The following is a 19,919-nucleotide window of genomic DNA, read 5'->3' as shown; positions in this document are numbered from 1 at the left end:
GGCTCAAGCGATCTGCCTGCCTTGATCTCCCAAAGTGCTGGGATTACAGGCATGAGCCACTGTGCCCAGCCAAGCTTTTGTTTAATTTTAGTTACTGAAGAAGCTTACAACTCATTGAGATATTTATGAAGTGCTTTGTGTTTGTGTTTTTTTTAGGACATGTCTCAGGAAGGCTATGGAACTAGATCTCAACCTCCTCTGGCCCCCGGAAAACCTAACCATGAAGACTTGAACTTAATACAACAAGAAAGACCATCAAGTTTACCAGTAAGACATTATTGTGCTGATTCGGAAATGTAATGAGTTAAAGATTTTTAGAAAGAGCTGTTGTTTTTGTTTGTTCTACTTTATATTATGACATGATTGAGAAGTTTCTAGATTTCAGGTATATTTTGTGGTTAATTTTTCAGGGTTTAGCTTTTAGGAGCTCTGTAGTCCTGGATAAGTCTATTTCATGTGTGTGTATCTCTGTTGCAGAGTGTAGACATCAGTTGGAAGGTTTTATGCGGCTGGTCGATTTTGTGTGCAGGCAGTTATTGCTGTTGTACAGTTGAGCTTTCTTTAGGCTGTTGCTTTTTGGTAGTGATACAAAACAGAGGTGTCCTTATAGGAGTTAAAACTTAAAAGAAATTTGCACTTTGCAAAGGATACAAATGATGAGATAAAATATCTGATAGTAATTTGAATTTCTTCTAGGACTTTCTATTTATGTAATGAGAAATCATCTGAAAGAAAGTAGTTTAAAATTTGAGGCCCAACGCGGTGGCTCACGCCTGTAATCCCAGCACTTTGGGAGGCCGAGGTTCGCGGATCACCTGAGGTCAGGAGTTTGAGACCAGCCTGACCAACATGGAGAAACCCTATCTCTACTAAAAATACAAAATTGGCCAGGTGTGGTGGTGCATGCCTGTAATCCCAGCTACTCGGGAGGCTGAGGCAGGAGAATCGCTTGAACCTGGGAGGCAGAGGTTGTGGTGAGCTGAGATCGTGCTATTGCACTCCAGCCTGGGCAACAAGAGTGAAACTTCATCTCAAAAAAGACAACAACAACAACAAAATGACAAAACTGTTTATTAAGTATTTCCACCAGTAAATAGTATACGGTGATTGAGGTTTCTATTTATAGGAATAGTGGCTATTACATGGGGTATTGTGTTGATGCCCATAAATAGTTCATGTCTATTTAATTTGTCTTTTTTATAGAGAACCTAATTTAAAGGAAGTCTTCTTTATTAACTAAAAGAAAAAATCTGCAGGAGGCCGAGGCAGGAGAATCGCTTGAACCCAGGAGGCGGAGGTTGCAGTGAGCCGATATCGCACCACTGCACTCCAGTCTGGGCGACAGAGCGAGACTCCATCTCAAAAAAAAAAAAAAGAATAAGTCTGTACAAATAAATATTTTTACATTTATTTGAAGGATTAAGGAGCTCTGTAGTCCTGGATAAGTCTATTTCATGTCATTGCCTAGTTTCTATGGAGAAGGTTTGTTTAAGATGGGAATTCAGGATAGCCATGATTTTAATTGGAATTTCAACTATGTTTGCATTAACTTAGATTTATTATATTACTTCTAAACATGAGAACAAACATTTGTAGTGAATGTTATACATGACATTTGACGTGCATACCATACCATATACATTTTGATGTATATGCAGATTTAGAGAAGGTAAGTGATAACCACAGTATGTCTACTGTCTTTGAATCTGATGGATGTATTTTTGAAACTCTAATTTTTATACCTTTTACTTTTATGTGAGAGAGGGTGAAATCTTATTGTGGCGTTTTTTTCCCCCGCTTTAGTTGTGTTGATGTATTTATTGTCTAGGTATTTGGTTTTGAAGGAGGGAAATAGAGTTGGATTTTGCATTTTATGCTGCTAAACTTTCCTCAGCAGGTAGTTCACAGCCTAGTAAGCATGTAGTGTGTCCGCGTGAGAGAGAGAGGGGGAGAAGGAGAGAGATAGAGGCATGCATGCTGTTGATAAATAATACATTTACTAAGTATTTGGAAATTAGCTTTTGTGGCTCTATGAAATTTAAAATAGATGCATGGGAGCCAGATAAACAGTGAATTCCAGTTTTTTCACCAGTTTTTTAGTGGTTTTGTAGAAGCTCGACCTTGTAGATTTGTCATTGGCTGATGATATTGTACTGTGACACAGGTTGGTAAATTTGTCATAAATGGATGCAGATTTTCTGCATAGCTGTAAGAATACTTTGTGGCAAACTGCTTTCTTCATATCTACTCAAAAACTTGAGCATCACTCACTAGTACATGCCTTTTGCCATGGATCTGTGTTGGAATGGATGGTTGACATTCAGCTAATTCTCCAGTGTTATTAGGGATGGCATGAAGTATTGTAGTTTCAGATAACTGACTGAATAGTTTGCTCTGGGATAGGAGCTTTTAAGTAGATTGCTGGAAAAGTGGATGAAAGCATTTAGGAGATGAATATAGTCATCAACCGTTTAAATGTTTTCTGAATTGTTCTATTTCTATCTTGTTGTGTATGTATAACAGCTATCTTCTTTAACCTTTATCTTGCCTACTTCCCAAAAGTATTTAAAGTTGTCCTAATGTAAGTTTTTTTGTTTTTTTAATGAAATACCCCAATTGGTATTTTCTTTCTGTTTTTGTAACTCACAGATACGTAAGATGCTGGTTGACTCAGTAGTTCTTCAAGCACATTTCAGTAATCTCTTTTTAGAAAGCAGAGTTTCCAGGTTTTTTTTTAAGTATGTGGAAGATTCAGTCACTGAATAAAGGACAAACTGTAAGATAACCTGCTATACCAGAAACCCCCAATCTGTTAGGATGAAATTTGGCTTTATTTAAATGAAATTTATTACACCACTTTTTTTTTTTTTTTCCACAGGGGCATTGCATCTGTAAAAACTTTCTATATGGGGCTTACAAATCTTTTTATTTATGTGGATACTTATAATTAAGTTGCACACAGCTAAGGTCATTGTGGTTTCAGGGAATGATTTGTTGATACTCTGTTATGGCTCTGATAGTCTGTATTTTACAGTGTTACTTTTATAAGATACTGTAGTCCTCTAACTTGGCTGAGTTGATTCTGGAGAGCCCGTGAAGCTGTATTTGTTATCACATCTGAATTTGCTGTTGGATCCTTTGCAGATTTACTCTTGTGCTATGGTTTTCCTTCTCAGGTGTCAGGGATATAAATTTTATCTTTTCACCTAAAGTCAATCCATGATATTTGAAACCTGTGGTTTTGTAATTTGGAATTAAGTATACTGTGTTATCTGGTACCATTTATGAAATGCAGCATAGTGATTCTAATGTGTAATTATTCTATTCATTTTATATAATGACGATGACAAGAATGCCTCTCAAGTAGTAATTTCTTAGTCTTTTTGCTTACATTGAGATAGGTTTGTTATATGTTTCTGCATGTGACATTTTCTACCTGTATCCTAAGTATATTTTTCTTTTAGCATGTTTGTTACAACGTAGCAACTTTACATTATAAGAAATCAAGGCATTTCCAGTATCTTTATGCTACATCTATCATTTGATCCCTCAGCAAGTTGTCCTCACTGTTGTTTGATCCTGTTTTTCTATATTTGCATGTCATTAAATTCTTCATGACCTTTAGTAGGCAATGCAGTTCTATTTTCCAGCTAACTTAGATAGATCTTCACATCATCTGCAGAAAGCAAATGATTGATAAATTAATAACTTGTTCTCTTGTTGTCTTGGGGCCATGACCAGTCATACTTACCTTTTGCTTAGTGGACTCAGACCTAAGCTCTGAATAAATCCTCCTTAATATTGTCCACTTATTTCTATACCTCTTAGTCATACAGCATTTCCCTGTTGAGGTATGGTAGTTTATATATCCTTGGTATTACTGCTGTTGATAAATCTTAATGTTGAAGAGCTCTCTTTCTTAGACTGTTATCACTTAAAATTTGAGCACATTTAGCTTTCACAACCTCTAATATTGGTATGAAATAAACCCAGCATTTAAGCTGAAGACACAGTGGAAGGTCTAAAAGATGCTGTCACTTACTTAATTTCTTGTTTCGTAAACATTGGATATCCCTCAATTTATGTTTCAAGATAGCCCTCAAATATGGATTTAATACACTTTTTGTTGAGTGTTCAGTTAAATTTTCACCTCTTGTGACATTTATTATTTGTCCTTTTATTATAGTTATCCTGAACATTGTTTTGGCTCCCCTGTTTGACTGGAAGCTTTTCGTGGTATTTGTTATGTCCCATTCAGTAAATATTTTCCTCAAAAATTTCTGTAAAAATGACTTTTAAGTAAATTGACTTCCTCAGTTTCAGAATTTTCTTTTAATTGCTAAGGGATCTGTTAGGTGGCATTGAATGGCCCCCGGGGCACCTGTGCTCTCTTTGTGCTGGTGCTGCTGAGTGATTAAATGAGTGGACATCTGCATCACCAGGCATGTATTATTCTTCAAATGATTCTATTTTACCAAGTGATGTTTGGATTTACCTTGGTTACCATAGCTTTAAGAAAAGAAACGGACACTTTGGATAATTAAGCCAAAAATACCCTGAAAGCATTCTGTTCTTAGTAATACATATTTTTTACTTATAAAAAATTAATTGACAGAAATAGTAATCATAAGTTCAGTAATTATATTACAGATGGATAGTTAATAAAATATTCATAACCATGTATAAAAGGAAGTAAACATGGAAAAGGAAGAAGTTTTATTTTCTTATAAAACACTATATAAGCACTTTCTTATAGTGCTTTTCCCTCCAGGGATCTGAAGAGTTGTTAATATTCCTCAGTTTAGAAATAACTAATTTGTTTTATTCTTCAGAGAGGCATGCCGCTAGCTTTGTATTTCAGATAGGAGGTTCATTATTCTGTTTACCTAAGATATAGAATGCAATCAGTTTGGCCGTCATATTCTAAGAGCGTTTGAAAATGGACTGCTTTGTTAGGACTTTGTAAAATATGTCTATAAATATGGGCTATTCTAGAAGGCTCATCAGGTCATTAAAAACCTCTTTGTGACCCTTTCTTCCTTAAATAGGAAATATCTAAAGAGGTTGACATGAAAAGAGTTTGATCTTTCTGAGTTAACTAAAAATCCCTAAATGTGTCGAATAGTGCTTATGGCACTTTTGTTGAGTTTGCAATTAGACGGAAATATTGGGCTTTAGATAAAGCATATGTTTTTTGGCTCTTTGTGAAAGGAAGGAGGTAGTAAATGCTGGTCGTTCTTTGAAATAGAGGGTGTTAAACAGGATATTGGAAGCCTGAAAGAGAATAGTTGGAAAACTTTTATTACCAAGAATATTCTTTGGGCTTGGCTATTAGCAGCAGAGCATGCAGTGTTCTGCCTTTAATTAAAGAAGAATACTCTTGTTTGTGTTGGTTTTTGTTTCTTAATCGTTAATGACACTTATGTTGGTTACTGGTAAAAGGTCACGTATTTTGGAAGCGTATTTGATTATTGATGACGTTAATATGGATGTTCTAAGCATGTAGATTGGATAATACAGTTCTTGTGAATGATTGGAAACTACCCGAAATAACTTTTTAACTGGGTTCAGCTTTTTGCTAGTTCTCAGTCCATCCCAGCTAGAAATATAAAAAGAAAAGACCATCTCAACCTGTTAGTTGGCAGGTTTTGGCAAAAGTTAAAATCTACCAGGTAAGAATTAGATGTATGGCTATTGAATGAAGTATTTTGAAACCTTTTTATTTGAGGTTGATTTAAATGGTTGTCCTTAAAAGGTTAAGAGGGGAGCTGTCTTCCACTGATTGATCCTTCTCAAATCATTATGAACATTAAAAAAAGTATAAGTTAATGAAGGAAAACCCATATCTGTCGTCAGTCTTATCTCAGTGTTCAGGCATGGATGATGCCTGTGTGCAGCTGAAGACTTAAGCTGTTTATTTTCAGTATTCTAAAAATGTTATTAGGGTATGTTGAGTTTTAGACTTTCGGAGAAAATACTTTATAAAATGGAAGCCTCCTGTGCCAGGGAGGAAGAGGAGGTTCTCTGAAGGATGGTGCCCTGTCCCCCAGAACATCTACAGGTGTACATTATCATTTGCATAGCTTCAAAACCAAAGGTACAGACACATTTTGAGGTCTTGGGGAAGTTTTAAAGGGAACACCCAGTACTTCAGCTTCTTAGAATTCATCAAGTTCTTGAATGTAATTTTAATCACTGGTCTATTCTATCTGGGGATATCAGTTATTTTTGGATTAAGATTAAGAAGAGCATTTCAGGACCTTGCTGGAAAACCTGAATTTAGAAAATATCATAATGACTCTGACAGATGTTTATTTTCCAAAATGGATTATTTCTTTAGGATGTGCTATCCTGTGATTTTGTTCCCTAGGATATTTTCATGATATTGATAGTCATTTTGAAAATAGAGGATAATGCTTGAACTTGAACAAGGTAGGAAGTAGGAGAGTATGTCTCTCTCCTTCTTTCAAAACAATCTTCCATTTAAATATTTGTTCTGTAAATGAAAATTCAATAAAACCTCAACAGTTTGGAATTCTTCCAGGAAAAAAACAGGCTAAATATAATGGAAAGTCTGAATAAATTAATATTGAGAAAGAACTATAGTTTGCTTTTAAATAATTCAGATGTTTGTGTGCAAAGTGTTTCTAAGTTGACATACTCAGTTCTGTTAAAATAAAATTCTACATTTGTCATAGCTGAGATGTTTGCTTAGTGGTAATGCATTAATTTTAAGAATTTGTTTAATTTTTTAAAACATATTTCAGCTAAGCATGCCCCTGCAAACTTTTTCATATAGTATTCTGAAAATTTCCATTTAAAATATGGGGGAAATGAATTTCAACCCATTTTATAGGAGTGTCAATTAGTTCCTAAAAAATTAATGAAGGAGTATGAAGGAGTACTATAAAAAAATAGACACTAGACAAAATTGGAGATTAAGAGAGGCTGAAACATAACTGATTTGCAGGATATTGGTTTTGATAATAGAAGGATAAGGATGATCTATAGTTGATAAATGAGGCTCATTAGTAAGGGATGATAAATGCAGATATTCCTGGCTAATAGAAAAGTCAGCATACAAATTTTGCCATAACAAATGAGGAATGGGCAGGCTTTGACCAGCTTGCAGCTCTTCCAGTGACCTCTGTGAGGCCATAGAGCTCTTCTGTGGTCTGGATGCCTGGGCCACAGAGGCAGCCTGGACCCCATGGGGCCTCAGGCCAGCAGAAAGGGGAGCCAGAGTGGGTCTCAGGGAGTCTAGAGCCACCTAGAGCAGAGCATACAAGGAGCTCCGCAATGGTGCAGAGGCCAGGGCAGGACTCTAGCTCCTGCAAGTGTAAGTTTTTATTTTTTATGCTAAAAAAGGAGAAAAAAACCACATGGCTCTGAATGTTCTGAGGTCCCTCTTCTCACCCTAGCCTGCACTTCTGGTTTTGGCATGGCAGTGCCTGCCATGTTGGGCTAGATGCCATCTTCACCCCCCCATCCTCCTCCTCCTCCTCCTCCTATTGCTTCTCCTGGGCGCTGGGATCTGCTACCTCCATCCAGCTCCTGCAGGCAATGGCCGGCGTGAGGCGTTGAATGCATTTTACTTTATATTATCCAAGTTAGGTGGGAAAATAGCTTTTAATTTACAGATTTTCACTTCGCAGGTAACTCTGAAGGCACACATCTGTTTTATATAACAAGGGATATATAACCAGCAGGAGCTCATAGTAGCATTTGTGGACTGGTTATTTGCTTTTATGTTTCTTTGGGACTGGAAGTAACAATTTTTAATGTTAACTGTCAGTTTAGGAGAGGAAATAAATACATGTAGAGAAGGTTCTACCTGAGCCAAAATTTCCTATTCTTCCCTCACAATGTAGGATTTTAGAGGTGTCTGTCTTTTTTTCTCATCTTTTTCTTTTGCCTTCTCTAAATTGTTGTAAAATGACTGAATGGTCTTGTTTTCCTTTGTTTGGGTCAAGAAATTTTAGCTGAAAATTGTTACTGTGTGAAAGAAGATTATTGACTCAACAAGCCTTCAATTTTCCGTGAATAACACTCCCACCCCCTAGCTTCAGGAACATGCCGTGCGTGCATTCTATTTTAAAATACAGACTGTAATTTAAAACAGGCATTTTGATGCCCCACTGAACTTTGTTTAAGCCTGGAATAAAAGAGGAGAAAAAAGCTGTAAGCCACAAAAAAGTGACTAAGCTTTCTCAGCTACTTTTCTTCATAATGCATTCTTAAAAAAAAAAAAAAAAAAGCATGTAGGTACGATTGTCTCTTTCCACAGGACCGAAATTGTACCCAATTTTAGATCATGGTGTGCACATCTTTCTACTTGGTTCATGATTGAGATACCATTTACGTTTTTCAGTGTGCAGGTTTGTATTTGCTGCTGTCTGTGTGCATGCGTCTGTGCATATGGTACATGTTCATTGCATGTGAGAATATTCTAAAATTACATATATCATTTTTAGCATTTATTTACTGATAGCTAATTTTTAGAGTTCTCTTGATTTAACCTGATTATTAGACTGAAATGATATAGATATTTAACTACCGTTTTATTTACCATCAGGTCATTGTAAAAATTTAGATTTGAAAGTAGTTTATATTGCTTGCCTTTTTTCCTCCTCACAAAAATGAAAATGAACAGCTTATAATGACTTGCATGGAAGAAACAATGGCTTTACTGTTTTGATAAAATAATATGTTTTGGCTGGGAGAACTGTGCTAATCGCCACACTGAATGCCAACAGGGCAGACTCTCAGCTAAGGTTCTGGCCTTGAGAGATCCATGTCATTTCTCAGAGCTTCTGTTTCTTTGAAAAATGAGTAAGTTAGATTTAGAAAACTCTAGCACCTTCTAGCTCAAAATTTTACATTAAAAGCCATCTTTGTTACTGTATGAGAAAAAGCACTGATAAAAATGGACTCTTGCTTTGCATTTGGGAAAAAGTCAGCGGAGTGAGTGAAGTGCGGGTACATTGAAATCTTCAGAAACGGCTCCTGTGTGCCACTTGGTGGCCTGTCTTCCATTCTCCGGTGCCATTTGCTTTTGTAGCAGGGACACTTGAACTTACTTATTTGGGGTTGCCTTACTGAGTATATAATCTCACTGTGCAGGCCATGGGAGAGCCACAGACCTTCTGTGGTCTCCCTCTTCTCGTTCATCCTAGAGATTCCAGAGGTCCCTCCTTCCTCTCCTGTACCATCAGTTTGGGAGCCGTGATGTCGTTGCATATAGGGAAGTCTAAGGAAAAGGAAAGGAAAGGGGGAAGTAGAACAACCAGCCAACCAACCAAATAAATGAAAAAGCTGCAGGATGCCGAAATCTTTGTAATGCAAAGGCTAATGCCAACCGGACGGTTTTCTGAATCAAGTTGATCACGTGGCAGTTGCTCTTCATTTCTTGGTGGGAGAAGGAAGGCCCTAAGGGTATGTACTTGAGGGTCTCCATTCACCTCAAAAAGTCATTCCTAAACACACTATGCTTTTTAAACTGAGATTGACATGAATGGAAGTAGTAGCAACCCAGAGGCATGAAAATCACTGTTTGTCTTTAATGCAACCCAAGCCGTTTTCCTGGAGAATGCCTCCTGCATGCCCCCCCAACCTTTTGTGTGTGTGTCTGTGTGTGTGTGTGTGTGTGTGTGTGTGTGTTTGTGTTTAGAGATCACTGGTTTTCATCTGGGTAGAGTGGTGTGTTACAGTTCTCATTTTTACTTGTTTTCTCACTCCTCGTTCTGTCAGAGCACAAAATGGTATGCACTGAGGCAGTAGCAAAAGCCACACCTGCTCCTCAGGCAGATGTCCTCTCTAAAGCAGGCCACAGTGAGCCTGGGGACCACCGAGTGTGTTGCAGCTTCCTGGCACCTGTGCCTGCGTGTTCTTTCCTGTTTTTAGAATTTCCTGACTCGCGTAGGTAGGGATCTCCCTGAGTCTTCCTTTTCCCCATGAGCATGGGTGGTTGAGCTGTGCGGTGAGTCAGTCCACACCCGGGGAAAATGTGTAGTTGGTCTTTTGTAATTATGCTGTACCTGGAAAAAGTTTGGCTTCAGAATAATAATATGACACTTCATTCATTGGACACCATTTTTAAAAGTCTTATTTTATATAAGTGAAAATATTGTCTGGGCATGGTGGCCCAGCACTTTGGGAGGCCCTGGGTGGGCAGATCTCTTGAGCCTAGGAGCTTGAGACCAGCCTGGCCAACATGGTGAAACCCTGTCTTCACTAAAAATACAAAAATTACCTGGGTGTAGTAGGGCATGCCTGTGGTCAGAACTACTTTGTGAGGTCAAGGTAGGAGGATGGCTTGAGCCTGGGAGATTGAGGCTGCAGTGAGCAGTGATCGCATCGCTGTACTCCAGCCTGGGCAACAGAACAAGACCCTGTCTCAACAACAACAAAAGTGAAAATATTAGTTAATGAACACTAGAAACTGCTAGTAAAAGGATAATGGGCCAGGCGTGGTGGCTCATGCCTGCAATCCCAGCGCTTCAGGAGGCCAAGGTGGGCGGATCACTTGAGGTCAGGAGTTTGAGACCAGCCTGGCCAACATGGTAAAAGCCTGTCTCTACTAAAAATAAAAATAAAAATTAGCCGGGTGTGGCCCCCACTCCATTCTTCTATAGTATTTTGAAAGTCTAGAACTTCCAGGTTACTAAGCGAATTGTAACCCCTTTTAACATATGCAAAACCTTCATTTTTCAAAATGCTGTCCTGACACTGGAGCAGGGACACCACTTGAGAGTGTTGGCTCAGCGATGCTGTGAAATTGTGGTGGCAGTGGGAGTGCAGAGGAAGAAAATTGTTGGAATAAAGGGAGGGAGGGAGGGAGGGAGGATAGATGCTTTTGAGGTTTTTAATCTGCATGACCAGGATGTGTTGGTGGCGTTGCTGACAAACACAGGGAAACGGTGGTAGGAAGAGAAAGGAATGCCCAGAGATTTTTATGAGAGTAAAGCAAGTCCTGAATAACTTTGCTCAAATCCTGTAACGTCTAAAAGGAAGCAACTCACTCATCTTTGCTACTAAAGCCTTAATTCTTATATAGTTATTTATATGAGAAGTAAAACATTGTCATAAATTAGAATTGATGTTGAAAGAATGATGGCATTGGCTATAACTTTGCATTTCCTTTAAATTTTTGGAGATGATTTGAAGGGTGTTGTAGCAGAGTGTGTATAAACAACTTAACACATCATCCCAGAGTGTCTCTAACTGTAACTGGGACTAGGGCAAGAGCACAGTCCCAAGAAAAAAATTGAAACTCTGTAGTGCAGTTGGGACTCAGGCTAGTCTTATTTTCTTTGCTCTTAGTAAATTTCTATCCAAATAAGTTCCTTTTCTTGGGTAGAGACAGGTTACTTTGTATTACTTTGTTTGATATACTTTTGAATGATTTAGGCTACATTCTTAATTTAGTTCATTTTGGAGGAATATTTCTTAGTTTAATTTGCCTCATTATCAATTCCTCCTTCTCCGAAACCTTTTGGGGGTATAGGTATGTATGGCATAGTCTACAAATTGAATGCCTTTACTTGTTTTTTTCTTTTTTGCAGATGTAGGGTGTGTGAGTGTGGGGCGGTGGTTGGGGGAACCTGACTTTAACAGGCTATTTTGAAAGATATCCCCTTTTATTTTGTAAAAATGGGTTACCACTTTGAGCACCAGGAGTTTCTGATACATTTGGATCCTAGCAGAGGAAATGGGACTTTAGAAAGATTGCTCTGAACTCTGAAGGACTAATTAAAATATATATATATATCAAGCCCGTCCCCCTCTTTTTTCTTCATTTTTATAAAGCCCTGTCATTTTACTCCAGGAAATGACAAAGAAAAAAGCAAAGGTTTTGCTTTAGGGATGAAGAGAAAAACTTTTGGCTTAATTTGTTTAAAAAATTCTTTTTGTATAAGCTAAAGATGAAACATATTGCAGTTGCCGAGGGCAATTAATGAAACAAAATATTAACGATTTCTTAACATGCATGTATTTTTATATATTTAATTTGATTTGGATTATTTTTGAGCTGTAATGTCCATTTATGAAAATAGAGGCTCCAAAATGTCAGGACAGCTGAACGGCAGTGGAATAGTGGTCAGTCTAGAGCTTGTTCCAGTCATGACAGCAGCTCCTCCAGGCACCTGCTCCTGAGCGTGGTGCCACCATGGCGTCCTGTAAGCTTTTTCAAAGCTAAAACAGTCTCTCCTTTGAAATAAAAAAACTATTTTGCCAATTTTGATTAAAGTTAGGGGTATTCTTGAATAAATACAAATGTGGTCAAATTTCCCCAAATGTGTTTGCTTTTCATAGTTGCTGCATTTATTTCTTTATTTTTATTTAATATGTTTTTGAGACAGAGTCTTGCTCTGTCACCTACGCTGGAGTACAGGGGCATGATCATAGCCTTGAACGCCTGGCCCAACCTCCCACCTCAGACTCTTGAGTAACTGGGACTATAGACATGTGCCACCACGCCTGGCTAATTTTGAAATTTCTTTCAAAATTAGAGATGGGGGCCAGCGGGGGTTGGGGGTGTCTCACTCTGTTGCCAGGCTGGTGTTGAACTCCTGGCCTCACGTGATCCTCCTGCCTCTGCTGCCTGCCCAAGTGCTGGAATTGCAGATGTGAGCCACAGTGCCCAGCCCCAGTTGCTGCATTTATGCCTTTCTTTAGCCAACACGCCTAAATGTTGACATCCTCAATTAAGACGCAGTATCTTGTCTTTTCCACATCTCAATTATGCAGAAGAATTCAGTTGTGTTTAATAATCATTCATTATGTCTTACGTCTAAGATTTTATATTAGATGTAAAGAAAAATAAAAAATCGAATTATTTCACTAGCTGGTTAATGTTTGTTCTTTCCCACAACACATTCAGGAATAAGAAAAGAAATCCTCAACAGAAAATATCTACTTTTGGGATGCTGGTTACTGAAAATACTTGAACATCTTTTTTCATTTTATCTTCAGAGAACCACATACATTTAGTTTCTGAATTCATACTTTCAGCACATATAATTTCACGGAAGTGTTTTGCCATCTTGTGGAAGTCTTGACTATTTGAAAGTTTAAGAGCAGCAATGGCTATGACACAACTGTGGTCAGAGCTTTTTATACAAGACATTCAGGTGACATTGAGTCATGTCTTATCAGCGCTGGTGGTTTCAGAGGAAGAGAACACTGCCTTCCCAGTCTCCCAACACTTTTGTGAACACCTGGTGTAGAAGAGTAACGTTTATGCTGGCTGTCTTGAGTGGCTTCATGAGGATTGTATTATTTTTGCTATCTTTTTGCTGACGTAATTGGCATTTTCTATGTTTTATAGGGATACAAACATATTTGATATAATTCTGACCTGTTTGGGGGGTATCAGATTTATAAAAGTACATCTAAATATGCATGTCGTTTTTTGACAAAGCACATTTCGCATCTAATTGAACTTTATGGCCTGGATACTCCACAATGAGTCCTTTGCACATACATGAGATCTAAGATGCATAAACCTCGTGGGCAGTGCCTGCCGCATACACTAGTGTCCAGTGAATGTCAGTTTCTTACCCTTTCTTTGCCCTCCTCCTTTTGTGAAATGATATTTGGCTTCCAGGGCCGGTTAGGGCTGCCGGTGCACCACCCTTCCCTGAGATTCAGCATTCCTTTCCTATGAGCGAGGAACTGGAACAGGCAGCTGACTCTTGCGTAAATCTGATCCCCGGCACTCCTAGCCTGTGATTTCATTGCTGAACCCCGATACTGCAGTCCTCTTTGGATGCAGAGAATGTGGATGTAAATGCCACTGAGGTTCTTCTGCATCCATTTTATTTCATGTTCCTCAGTTTTATGTCTTTTATATTTTATCAGTTTTTATTTACCCCTGCACAGAAGATCACAAAGAAGAGAAAACTACATTAACATACATTGTGTTTTTAAGAATTTCCCCAGTGTTGTGCTGCCATTGTTGGTTTGCTGAGCTACCAAAGACTAAACTATAGGGACGAGTGAAGATGAAGGGGTGAAATCCTCTAGGTTTTAATACAGTTTAATTATTCCTAACAAGTGAGTTATTTCTAACTCGTGAATTATTTGTAACTCATTAGGAATAATTACAGGTATATAGTTTGGACAATTAAAATATGTTGATAAGTTGGAAATGTGATGTTAGTGACTAGTGTTAGATTGATATGCACCCCAGCTTTATCCTCAGAGTCAGATGGTAGCATAGTGGGCTGCGGTGATTGGGGTTCACTCTCCCTCGCTCATTTCAGCTCATGATATTACTAGTGAGTAGCAAGATCACCTAAAAGAAGGCAAAAGCAAAGGCATAGGGTACAGATCTACTTGGTTTGCAGTGAATCTGCTTTAGGTAAACTCCTCAGATTGCTCAGAGAGTTTTCAGAGTTTTGATACAAACACCCTATAAACATAGTAGGAACAACCAACCATGAAGGATAACACAAGTCTTTAGCAGAAGACCAAAGATGGTGAATCAGGTAATATCACTAAATACACTTTGAAGTCAAATACTTAATGTTGAATCTTTATTTAAAATATTGTATAGGTTTGTGTATATATACGTGGGGGAGTAAGAGAAGGGGACATGCCTAAATAATTACATTAATATAAGAAATATACCTTTTTCAATTCTGCCTTTTTCCATCGCAGTTGATTAGATGACATTAAATGAATATGTTGTTGTGAGCCAGGTGGTATTTTGCAGCGGGTAACACGCTGAAAGTTGTCCTGGTTTCTTAGCGCAGCTCTTTCTGAGTTTTATTTATTGAAGTTTAAACTATTCATAAGACCCAGTGGTAACTGGTGGAAAGATACCTGGGGAAGTTATAGAGGAAATGACTATGACTTTACCGTTGCAAATAGATGAATGCAGTTTACTTTTCCCCAACATTTTTATTGACTGTCCTGTCATATCCCTTCTTACATATCATACTTACTATTACCAGCTTTACCTTTGAATTTACCTACAAACCTAATTTCTCAATAAAACAATAAAAATATATAAAGTATAATATAATTGATACAATTTTAGCCTCCCTAATGAATTTTTTAAAATACTGTGGTATTTTAATATAAAGTATGACCCAGATACTCTATAATTTAATGATCAAAATGTAAGAATTAATTTCTTTATAAAAGCATTTAAAAATAGCTTGGATGAGGTATTCTTTCAACATGTATCCCTGAAAATTATAAATAAATGGTTATTTTTAAATATACCAATGGCCACCTTTAACTGAAAGAGTCCTGGTGTGACAGAATGTTTCATATCCTATGATTTTTTATACAGAATTTATAACTCTTGTGCTTCCAGAAAGGATTTGAGCTGACTTACAGTAAAACGTTTGTATAAACAAAGACTGCTCCAAGCGGATTACAAATTCTAAAAAAAGTTTGAAAAAGAGAGAAGCAGACAAACCATGATAATGCAGTTACTGATGAATAATGATTAAATTTAAGACTGCATTCCTGACTACCAAAGTAAAGGGGAAAAAATTGGAATTACCTAATTATTAAAGTAAAACTCCTCCTCCTCTCCTCTCCTCCTCTCCTCTCCTCTCCTCTCTCCTCTCCTCTCCTCTCCTCTCCTCTCCTCTCCTCTCTCTCCTCTCCTCCTCTCCTCTCTCCTCTCCTCCTCTCCTCTCCTCTCCTCTCCTCTCCTCTCCTCTCCTCTCCTCTCCTCCCCTCCACTTCTCCCCCTCTTCTGTTCTCCTCCTCTTCCCCTTCCCTCCCCTCCCCTCCCCTCCCCTCCCCTCCCTTCACCTCCCCTCCACTCCCCTTTCTTGAGACAGAGTCTTGCTCTGTCGCCCAGGCTGGAGTGCAGTGGCGCCATCTCAGCTCACTGCAAGCTCTGCCACCCAGGTTCACACCATTCTCTTGCCTCAGCCTCCTGAATAGCTGGGACTACAGGCATCCGCCACCATGCCTGGCTAATTTTTTGTATTTTTAGTAGAGATGAGGTTTCACTGTGTTAGCCAGGATGGTTTCAATCTCCTGACCTCGTGATCCGCCTGCCTCAGCCTCCCAAAGTGCTGGGATTATAGGCATGAGCCACCGCATCTGGCCAACACTTCATTTCTTAAGAAAGGGATATTATTTTTCTTGTATTATATTGTAAAAGGAAATACTTTATAAAGGAATATATACTCTTTTGAAAATAGTGAATAATGAGGCCAAAATATGAGTTTTTAATATAGTGCTAAAAAAGTGGTTTCATATTTGGAAAAATTATCAGAGGCCTAAATTAGGTGTCATTCCACATAAATGATTGAATGATTGTCTGTTTTTGCTGTAACTTGCTTAACTACCTTGTTAGTCTGTCTAAAGAAGTAGCTTACTGAACCCATTTTTATTTCACAATAATATTTAAAAATGATTATTTTATAAGCATAAAATGTATACCAGGGTGGAAACCCATTTAGTCAGGAAAGAGTTGAATTGTGAATAGAGTGTTGTTTTTATACATGTGTTTTTCTTTGTTTTGAGGGATAGGTATGTGACATTTGTAATTTAGCTTGTTTTTCTGGGAGAAGATTTCTGATCCTTGGGTTTTAAGATGAGCACTCAAGATTAATTGATGAGACTAGTGATGGTCTAAATTTTACAGAACGAACATGCCACTAATAGCTTAATAGTTAGGATGATAACAGTTTATATCTGTGAGTGAATTTATGTGCTTTATTTTTCTTGAACTTCTTGACTTGAATACATTATAAAATTGGAGCTGTGCTCCTAAGGAGTAACGTGGAACGCCATCGTGGGCCCACCTCCCGCAGAAGGAGTAACATGGAACTCCATCATGGGCCCGCCTCCAGCAGAAGGCCAGCGCGGGTGGCAGGGACACCGAGGCCGGTTCGATTTCCCCATCCTGCCCGCCACGGCTGGTCATGGGAAGAAGCTCAGGCTGCCGTGGCTCCTGTGCACTTTGGTTGCTGAGAGTGGGTGTGGGAGCAGGCCGGTGAGCAGTGGGGGCAGGGATCTTGACACCAGCCCTGGTTGGACTCCACACGCTTCTGGCCATTCATTAGCCTTTGGGAGTGGGGAGCAGGGTCTGTTGAAAGAGGCAGCCAGGTCATGCTCCTGTTAGTAAGGGAACTAGACTTTTTTGAGCCCAAAACCATACAAGAGAATTCAACAGAAAGAGAATTTAATGTATATATTTATTCTTGTAAAACAATAATATTGTAGTAAAACTTACATCTGTGTGTTTGTTGGCCAGGCTAGTCATTTATGCCTTCCTTCGAGTAAGCGAAAATCCTTGGAATCTGGCAAGTCTTCCTTGTAGAGAGTCTTCAACAAGACTTCAGCTCCAACTTTATTCTTTTGTATCTCATTATCTCTGGGAAAATTACTAACTGGGCATTTTGTGACGTTCTCAACCTCTCAACTCCAGGGCTAGGGCTTTTAAAATCGGGTCAACTGCGTAACTGTGAAACAGTACTGTGTCAGCTTTACGCACTTTTTATTTATTTATTTATTTGTTTGTTTGTTTGTTTGTTTGTTTATTTTAAGACACAAAAACTTATAAATTGGCAAATTGTTTTCCAGTGTTTTCCCCTCCACAGGGCTTTAAAAATATCCTGAGTATGTTGGGGTTAGATTGGGTGATGGGAAAGCAAAGCTCCAAGCGCTAGGACGGCTGCCCTCTGCAGCTTCAATGCAGGGATCAACTCGGCCCCCTTAGCTGGCTACTGGTGCTTAAAACGGTTTTTGTCAAACGCCGGAGTTTCACAAATATAGAAGTAGCAGTTATAGAGGTGGTTTTGCAAGTCCCTTGGAACATTCATGCAGGTCTACAGACACTCTTAATTTGAATGAGAAAGAAGATGGTAGAAACTATTTTTATTTTCTCCTGGGAGCAAGAGAAAAGGAAGGCTAGAGCTCTGTACTGTGTAATTTTAAAAAAAGAAAAAAATCGGACTCCATTGAGATTCTTTCTTGTTTACGTTTTGTTTTACTCTTGCTATCTCCTAGTGTGTTTGACTAATATAAGTCTTCCCCCAGGAATATGAGAATATGTGGTACCGTCCGCCTCATAACCTTCCTGGATATTTTTATAATTTATCATCAGCTGACACTGCCTGGGTAGAATATTCTTACCACTCCCTCTGGCTGCTGGAAGTCTGAAATTACATCTTTGTCTTTGAAGTCAGGCATACTGTTAGCGTTGCTATGGTGACAGGGTGGGTAATGGCCTCCGCAGACAGGAGATTGGTATTTAGCGTTTAAACACTGCTGTACACAAGGCCTTGATTTTTAGAGTGGTTACTGAACTATCCCCTTTTAGTAAATGTTTAAAAATTACATTTTTACATGGTCTTACTAGATTAATAGTCATGGTTTATTTCATTTTAACTGCAAGGATAAAAGCATTATTCCATTAAATGGGCAGCTTTTTTTCTCTTTTGGTTTATGCATTATTAACACAGGCTTTCCTGTTTTGCTTGTAACATTTTATAGGCTTTTTCAAACATGCAGTCAGATTTGCTCTGTTGCTCCTTTATTTTTTGGACTTAACCCATTATCTGCTTGATCTTGGAGAGTTTCAGAGGAGACAAAGTTCTAAGGAACTAAGCTTTTAAAATATTAAAAATGAAGTTCTTTTTAAAAAAAAAAAAACTATATGAGATAACGTTGAATCAGGATGTCTCTTTGGTTTCGAGTTTCTAGTTAGCCCCTTTCCTGAACTATACCCTCACATGAGACAGTAAAGGAAGGACAGTTTATGGTTCTGGAGAACTGTTGGACATTTTGAAAATGTCTTAGTTGATGTAACTTTTGAAGCAGTATGCTCTGACATAGCCTGTATGGAATAAGACCGTTTGCACACACATACGTATGATTTTTTTCATTTGTGATTATTTTTTCTTTAGACTAAAGGTGAATCTTAATAGTTTGTATAGTATATACAGGTCTCTGTTTACCTGATACATAAACTCCTACTAAAACATCATTTTTAATGTCTTGTGATACGGAATTTATTACTTTATGAGGTATTTTATTTGTGGTAATTTAAATTGTTTAGGAAGTTTTTCCTTGTATTAGCTCGAACTGTTTTTTGTTTTTGTTTTTGTTTTTTTAATCCTGGTTCTACTTCTGTCTTCTTAAACCACACAAGGTAAATCTAAATCCTTCTTCTGTGTGACGGCTGTTCACATGTTTGAAGATAGTTTTCTTTTACTTGGATTTCCTCGGGCTATTAATAGTTACTTTAACTATTTCCGCCACTATGTGGTCTCAAGTTCCCCCTGCACCCTATTCTTAATTCCTTAATGAGCTTCGTTTTTGTGTAAGCACCTTTAAATGTGATATCCACAACCAAAGGGCAGGCTCCAAAGGCATGGCTGGTGGAGGCCACCTGGCCCGCTTTGTGTGGTACTGTCACACTGCCGTGTATCAGAGGCGTCGGTCTGCAGGGCTTTGCGACAGCTGCGGCCCACTCTTACCACTGGGATGGGAGCTGCTCTGAAGGATACATCTCATCCATCCTGCACCTGAGCTCAAGTGCTCATCGACCCTTCCTGACTGCTGTTGGATTGGGTCGGGGCTGTTGTTCAAGCTTGCTAATGTGTGTTAGGATCCTGAATCTGGCATCTATTGTGTTTAGTATAATTCCTAGCTTTGTGTCCCCTCTAAATTTATGTCTCATGATGGCTCTTAATATAGAAAGTTAAATAGGCTAACTCCAGAGCTTTCTGACGTTCTGGTTATTGCCATTCATCTAGGTATAATAAACCTAGAGCTGCTGTATGTTCCAGGCCATACATTACATATTAACCACAATCCTGTCTTAGAGACTTTATCTGAGGCTGGGTGGGAATCCAGAACAACCAGGACTATAGTCCTTTCTGTATGTGTTACAGTGCTGTCTTCCAGAATGACTTATTGTGGCTTATATATGACTT

The 19,919-nt window shown here is 38.4% G+C and overlaps 1 protein-coding gene across 9 annotated transcripts in view; it reads left to right on the top strand.

Moving 5' to 3' along the window:
- ARID1B (AT-rich interaction domain 1B) overlaps nucleotides 1–19,919 on the top strand; it is a 442,707-nt gene that overhangs the window by 161,386 nt on the left and 261,402 nt on the right. For all 9 annotated transcript variants that reach the window (XM_033234961.1, XM_033234967.1, XM_033234968.1 and 6 more), the window contains exon 4: nucleotides 157–267. In XM_033234961.1, the coding sequence (XP_033090852.1) occupies nucleotides 157–267 (111 nt within the window). The remainder of the gene's footprint in view (nucleotides 1–156; nucleotides 268–19,919) is intronic.

The sequence above is a fragment of the Trachypithecus francoisi genome, unplaced genomic scaffold (genome assembly GCF_009764315.1).
Source record: "Trachypithecus francoisi isolate TF-2019V2 unplaced genomic scaffold, Tfra_2.0 Lachesis_group15, whole genome shotgun sequence".
Taxonomy (NCBI): Eukaryota; Metazoa; Chordata; class Mammalia; order Primates; family Cercopithecidae; genus Trachypithecus; species Trachypithecus francoisi.
The sequence above is the reverse complement of the archived record's forward strand: the minus strand, read 5'-3'. Positions and strand labels throughout refer to the sequence as shown.